The sequence below is a fragment of the Chlorocebus sabaeus genome, chromosome 25, assembly GCF_047675955.1.
Source record: "Chlorocebus sabaeus isolate Y175 chromosome 25, mChlSab1.0.hap1, whole genome shotgun sequence".
In the NCBI taxonomy this organism is placed as follows: Eukaryota; Metazoa; Chordata; class Mammalia; order Primates; family Cercopithecidae; genus Chlorocebus; species Chlorocebus sabaeus.
In genome coordinates this window covers 42,094,415-42,101,857 of record NC_132928.1, presented here as the reverse complement: position 1 = coordinate 42,101,857, position 7,443 = coordinate 42,094,415, and the positions used below count along the sequence as shown (strand labels likewise).

The following is a 7,443-nucleotide window of genomic DNA, read 5'->3' as shown; positions in this document are numbered from 1 at the left end:
AAAATCCTTATAAAAAGCACTGTGCTATGTATCAGAGATACAAAAATAGATAGGACATGCCTGATTACTGCCCTCTACATATGTACAACTTAGTGTTGGAGCCATACATAAGATAATTTAATATATATGTTGAATACTGCAATAGCTGTAACAAGTGAATCCATTTTAGTCTGAAGCAATTTTTGATAGTGGTCAATTTATAACCCTTAAAAAATGATTTGATAAACATGTGGGCTCTTGATAGCTGAATAAGAGTCCAGGGCTGAAGAAAGTGAGGGGCCAAAGGAGTCACGTAAACACAATTCACACAGTTCAATAGGCGCACACTGCTTGATGTTTGTGGCAAGCTACATGGAGTTCTGTATTGACAGAATTTGAAGTTTGATTCAGAAAATAATAAGGGAATAAAATTAAAGAACAAGGGAATAAAGAGGACTAGAGAACCTGGACCTTTTTCTTTAGGCAGTGGCAGCCACTGAAATGTTTTAAGCAAGAGAGTAAAGATGATCGATGTTCATTTTACATCCGGTTGTTAGAAGTTGGGAGAATGGGTTTGAGGGTATATGAGTAACAGAACAGGGAATCAATGAAGAGTTTGCTTCATTCCAAGAAATAGAGAGTAGGGAAAGGAAGTGAAACAGTTTTAGTAGACATGTAGGAATGGGAGGACCAATATATAGTTAGTCGGTAAAATCAGCAGGATTTGCTGATTATTAGCAAGAGTGTGGGAAGTATCAAGGCCCACCATAGGGTTTCTAATTGAACAAATCATGATGACAACATGAAATATGGACTAGAGGAATATGTGGCAAAGCAAGGATGATGAGCTTGTGAAGAGTTTAAAACAGATGCAAAGCTTAGAAGTACGACTTGAGTAACATCAGCATATATAAGAGCTGAAACTCCTGGGAAAGTTTGTAGAAGGAGAACAAAGAAGGGGTTTTAAAATAAATACCTTGTAAAATACTAACACTGAAGGGCAGAAAAAGAGGACCTAACTAAGAAGCAAAATGTGCATTCGTCACTGAAATAGGAGAGAAGGTATCAGTGGGTAGTTTTAAGAAGTAACCTACAGTGGCAAATGCAGCAGAGAGGCCTAACGAGACAAGGGTGTTTTCGCTTAGGCTTTTATAAAATTTGTACATTATTCTAAACTATCAGTATGGTTTGTGTTTCTTATTCTCTGATGAACACATCGCATGAATTCACTAGGAAATTCTTCATTGATGAAAATACATAGCCAGGCGGGCCTGAGGAGAGTGACTGAAGCTGACCTTCCACACCCACCAGCCACATGTTGTTATTGAACACTTGGAGGGCACTTAGTCCATTTTGAGATGGGCTATCAATATAAAACACATACTGGATTTCAGAGGCATTGTCTGAAAATGTGAAATATCTCATTAATAATTTTTATATTAATTACAACTTGAGATCATAATATGTTGAATATACTGGGTTATATTAAATATGTTATTAAATTGAACTTCACTTGTTTGCGTTAATGTGGCCACTAGAAGATGTAAAATTTCTCATGTGGCTTGCATTTGTGACTGGCGTTTCTATTAGATGGTGGTACTCCAAGCTGCGCTTACTTCCCTTTGCTTATATTTTTCACAAAATCCAGGGTAGATCTGTTTACCCTGTGACTCTTACATACCCCCTGAATCCCAGCTCAGAAGCTATAGTTTTCTTTTTTCTTTGGAGACAGAGTCTCACTCTGTCACACAGGCTGGAGTGCAGTGGTGCAATCTCGGCTCACTGCAACTTTCGCCTCTTGGGTTCCAGTGATTCTCCTGCCTCAGCCTTCTGAAGAGCTGGGATTACAGGTGTGTGCCACCATGCCCAGCTAATTTCTGTATTTTTAGTAGAGATGAGGGTTTCACCATGTTGGCCAGGATGGTCTCGAACTCCTGACCTCTGGTGATCCACCCGTCTCAGCCTCCCAATGTGCTGGGATTATCACGACTGGCCAGAGGCTATAGTTTTTTTTGCCAACTTCAACAGCCTCGATTCAGAGTGATCCTCTGCTTTCCCAAATGCCTCTGATAAACTGATAATTAGAACTTGAGACACATGAGATATTTTGTTCTCTGTTGTTCTCTTCAGAACATCTTTTTTAATAAAAAATATAGTTTATTTTTATTCTCTAATTATTTTAATTTGTTATATTTTAGCTCTTGTTCTAGGCTACCTACAAACATAGATATGTATTTTTATCTATAATAATACAAATACCTTAATAAATCTATAGGTTGAAATGATAGGATCTGGTAAAGGTAACCTATTTCTGACTATCAGTGCTAAAAGAAATCTAGGGCAGAACCAACTTTCTAGTTAGTTCCATACTTTAGTCATGCCCTGACTTGTGACATTCTAATGATGAACAGTATTGTCATCACTAGTTGTTCAAACATGGAATATATTTTTAAGCTGTAAAATATTTAATAACATTAACTAGATTGAATGTTTGAAATGTTCACCTAATTAGTTTCATAGATCCTAAACATATATTAAATCAGCAGAAAAACATACTGTTTTTATCGTACACTTGGAGTATTTCTATCTGTGTGTTTGGAATACAAATGTATAATTTTTCTGTAAAAAACACCATGTATTCCAAAAATTTTGTACACAATGTATTTCACTGTTGGAGTCAAACTAACATGAATTTAATTATTGCTTTCAAATTATACTCAATCATTTATTCAACATTTGCTATTTGTCAATACATTATTCAGTATTTCTTTCACTAGGAATACATTTCATTACTATAAATTAGTACTAATCATAAAATAATAACTCAAGAAAAAACTATGCCAGGTGAAAGAATTAGCTGGTCCTTACTAGCCACTGCAATAATCTATTAAACATACATTTATGTATACTAGTCAAGAATGAAATTTCAATTAAAAAAATCATAGCTTGTTTTTGGTTCAAATTTAAACCTGATCAAAATAATAAAAAGAGTATATTTTTATTCTAAAGCTTGTTAGTAGCCAAAATTATTTCATCTATCTACCTACTTATCATCTATCTACTTGATATTAAAATGAACTGACTCAGATTCATGTTGGCTACACTATTTTTATTTGCACAGCTACTCTTTTCTACAAGTAAAAATCTTTCATTATTTTCTCCCATTCTGTCTTCTATATACCTCTCTGCACATTTACTCACAAATAAACTAAAACTTCAATGTACATATATTACTCCGTTTATGCTATGTTTCCTCTTCATATGTAATTCACATGTGAAGGATCGCATCTAAATATAACAAAAAGTATGTTCTTTGTTTGTACTTTGTGTGTGCCACCATCCAGTTCCCCCATCCACCAGTGCACTATGAAATGTGCCCAGGAATAATGGTGGGTGCTTGGTACAACCTTGGTGTAGAGATGAGCTGGTGCCCCTACCTTGAGTTTTCTTCATCCAGCCCTTGTAGACTCCAAGAGTCTAGGAGAAAACTCACCTGTCACTTGACCCCATCAGTCAGCATAGTTAGAATTTCAGTCAAATATCTTTGATGTCATACAGATAAAAACTCAGGATAATTTACTTCTATACAGAAAACATATTGGCAATACAATGTAGTTAAGAACATTAGACCAAATAAACCAAATAAGGTCTAAAGAAATATTAGAAATGAAACAAAGCATTGCAAAACTCTAGCTTTATTCCACATAAAACAACTTTTGAGCTACAGAAATCCTGTTTGTGTCAACAATGAGCTCTTCCCACTACAGAATCTCAGAGTTGAAAGGACACTTAGAGATCATTGAGCCTAATTTTCTCAACTAGCACAAAGAAATTGAAGTAGCTTTTCCAAGGATGAACTGCAAGTTCTAGCAGAGTGAAGACAAAACCTAGGTCTCCTGTCTCCTATTTGGATGGGCTTCTGCCATACTTTGCCTAAGAGACAGCAAATTACGACAATGTTCCAAGCTCTGGCTTTACACTAAGGTACTAAAGCACTCAGACAGTAATTTGTGGGATGGCCAGTGGAGGAAGAATGAAATGGTTCTACTGTATATGCTTAAAATAATGTAAAGTCCCCATCCATCACTCTGAAGACTGCTATTGAAGGAGCTCAGGTGGTACCCTCACAGGGTACTGTATCTAAGGAGAAAGATACTACATTGCAAACACTGTTAACCTATGTGAGTGCAAGTGAGCAGAGAGAGATTCCTGGCCTCCTGGCTGAGTCCTGCAAACTTGAGCTTGTGGAGATCCCCATCATCGCAGAGCCACTTCAGCACACTTGGTCATGCATGCGTTCTCACAGGCACACAGCCCCATAGCGGCAGGCTGTTCCCACCGGCTTCAGGGACATCATCCGAGGACACTTCCTTCACCCATCTGCTGTTCCGGGAGGCTCAATTGCTCAGAATTTGTATGTGACATTTGCCTCATTATGAAGTGGGTATAAGAGAGTGTTACTGAGCAAGGGAAAGTGCCGACAAAATCCTGTCTAAGCTTAAGGTAGATCTCCTTAGTATCTCTGCCTCTGATTTCTCGCGGGTTGTACAGGCTGTGAGCAAAAATTGAAAACACGGTTAATTTTTTGGAATAGCCATCAGAATGAGTTTAAGACTAATGCTTGCTCTCTTCCTCGGTGCTGCCTACGGAGGTGGCAGCCATCTCCTCCTCGGCATCATGGCCGCCCTCAGACCCCTTGTGAAGCCCAAGATCGTCAAAAAAAGAACCAAGAAGTTCATCCGGCACCAGTCAGACCGATATGTCAAAATTAAGCGTAACTGGCGGAAACCCAGAGGCATTGACAACAGGGTTCGTAGAAGATTCAAGGGCCAGATCTTGATGCCCAACATTGGTTATGGGAGCAACAAAAAAACAAAGCACATGCTGCCCAGTGGCTTCCGGAAGTTCCTGGTCCACAACGTCAAGGAGTTGGAAGTGCTGCTGATGTGCAACAAATCTTACTGTGCTGAGATTGCTCACAATGTTTCTTCCAAGAACCGCAAAGCCATCGTGGAAAGAGCTGCCCAGCTGGCCATCAGAGTCACCAACCCCAATGCCAGGCTGCGCAGTGAAGAAAATGAGTAGACAGCTCGTGCACGTTTTCTGTTTAAATAAATGTAAAAACTGCAAAAAAAAAAAAAAAAAAAAAAAGACTAATGCTTCTGATAAAACCTCATAGCTAGCTTTCCCCTACATAGAAACTAATAATAAATCATGTTAACTTACTACATTTTAACTTAAGAGACAACTTCATAGTACTAGTTTCCTATACGGGGGCTGGGAGAAGACCTCGTCTTCTCATACCAACAATGTCAATAGGAAAGATCACACTTTTGTTCTCATATATCAAGTTTAAATAACTATTTACCTTTTTAAGATTAAATTTTATGTTAATGAATGTGATTGGTATCACTTGTATAAAATATAAATAAAGAATACTTAATTATTTTTCTGCCTCATAGCCCTTACTTTGTATTAAAGCCCAACATGCCAGCTTTATTTAAATGTCTTAATCCCATTACAAAGGGTAAATGCTACACAAAAAGAGTTTTAAGGGCCAAATGATTTCCAGTCTGGAATATTACATATAAAATAATCTGAAAAAATTCAAATCAAACTCTATCCTTGGGAAAAAATACTATATGTATGTCTTGCATGACACTGCCAAATGAACATAAGCTCTGATTTTGATGTTTCTATTTCTGTTGTTTTTGAGAGAACTGAAGAATCAAAAATCAGTTATGATCTCTCTTCTCAGATATATTCTCATCAAAATACTCCATGGTGACTTCAAGAAGCCAGCCTGGTGGGTGTCCAGGTGGTGCAGGGGAAGGCACAGGGCTACCAGTTGCTCAAAAGCTGAGGAGGTAAAGAAGGAACGGCCCATGGTGCTGCTATACCCTGATTCCTGGGAACCTGATGTCTAGCAAGACAGTGGGGGAGAGTAGAACCTAAAAGAGGAGCAGCCGCATCTTCCCACCCACAGCAGTTTCTTTTCCTGGCTGCATATCCATCACTCCCTATAGCCTGGACACTCTGAAGAGAAGGACCATCCTTAGACCCCCATAGACTGAAAAGGATGAGTCACTGACTTTTTGAGGCACCATCTAGCTGCAGTATGTGTCTGGCCCTGGAAGGTAATGCTATTTTCAAGGACTTTCCACTGCCTCTGTGATCTGTGAAATATCCATGGATGACACCTTCTCTCCACAAAACTGGTATCCCACAATGCATGTATTGTTGGGTCCATGAGGGGCATGCTCTTTGCTTGGAAGGCAATGCTAGCACTTTACCTGCAGGTACCAGAAGAAGACTAAAAGACTGAATCCAAGTGAACAGTAGTGCAGTTGAAGGAACTAGACAAGCAGTAATGAGAGATGTTGGAGAAGATGTGAGTAGAAGACTTAGAAGAAGAAATGGATACCACTGGAAGGAAAACAGATACAAGTAAAAACGATGTGATGGACTGTGCATGAAGAATGAGAGAAGATATTGGGAAAGCTGAAGCTGAAGAGAACTTTACTGTCTAAGAGTTTTCACAGAAAAGGGAGGTCTTTTATATCAATAACCAAACAAAGCACCCCCTTTACTTTTTTTTAAACCAAGGAAGAGAAAAATCAGAATATGAATTTGATGAATAGGGACAGAGACAGGTCTTGGTTCTGCAGGATGAGGTTTGATTCATCTGGAAAACAACACCAGGTTGAAGCCATTCACTTAGGAGAGAAAAAAGGAAGCAAAGATGCAGTGGTCAGCGGAAGCTTGTTCATTTCTCTGTACTGTGAGATTCCCACTGCATCACGAGGCAATATATCAGAAAAAGAAAGTCCGGAACTGAGAAGATGAAGACTTTTATGAGAGTGATGATGACATATTCTTTCATTCAGCTGACCTGATTGAGAAGTATCTGAATCAAATTATAAAGGCTGGGAAGATTGATGAGAAGCCAGAGACCTTTGCATCACTGGTTGCAAAGTTAAATGATGCTGAAATCTGAAGCCTCAAGCAAAGTTCTATCAGAATCACCATCTCAGGCTTCTTTAGATGTGTTCACGTCAGAAGTGAAATAGAGAAATTCATTCATTAAATGGTATGTCTCAGAAGAAATTTTGAGGACTTTGAACTGACGAAACTATAGAGACTTAAAGGATTGATAAAAATTGTAAAGCCAGCAGAGACCTCAGAACTAAAAATGATTGAAAATTAGACTAAAGATGCAGACGAAAAACTACAAAGCTTGTATTGACTCTCTTTGCTGCCATAAAAGGGGGAAGCAAATTCAGATAAAAAACTGGAACGGTAAAGAATTTACTCTTCAAGCACTTCTCATTCTAATGAAAATGAAAGATGAGCCTGAAAAAGAGTAAAGAAAGTTTAGGAGGAAGAAAAGAACAGAAAATGCATGAGAAGAAAAAAAAAAAAAAAAAAAAGAGGATGGAAGCAGTAGGCTGGAACAAAAATTAG

At 38.2% G+C, this 7,443-nt stretch overlaps 1 protein-coding gene across 1 annotated transcript; it reads left to right on the top strand.

The window, feature by feature from the left end:
• Positions 1-4,598: 4,598 nt before the first annotated feature.
• Positions 4,599-5,126, top strand: LOC103230414 (large ribosomal subunit protein eL32). The gene has a single exon (XM_037985804.2). The coding sequence runs from the start codon at positions 4,657-4,659 to the stop codon at positions 5,062-5,064; it is 408 nt and encodes a 135-aa protein (XP_037841732.2). The 5' UTR covers positions 4,599-4,656; the 3' UTR covers positions 5,065-5,126.
• Positions 5,127-7,443: the final 2,317 nt, after the last annotated feature.

Coding starts and splice junctions, on each gene's coding strand:
- LOC103230414 (XM_037985804.2), top strand. CDS start 4,657: ATGGCCGCCCTCAGACCCCTTGTGAAGCCCAAGATCGTCAAAAAAAGA.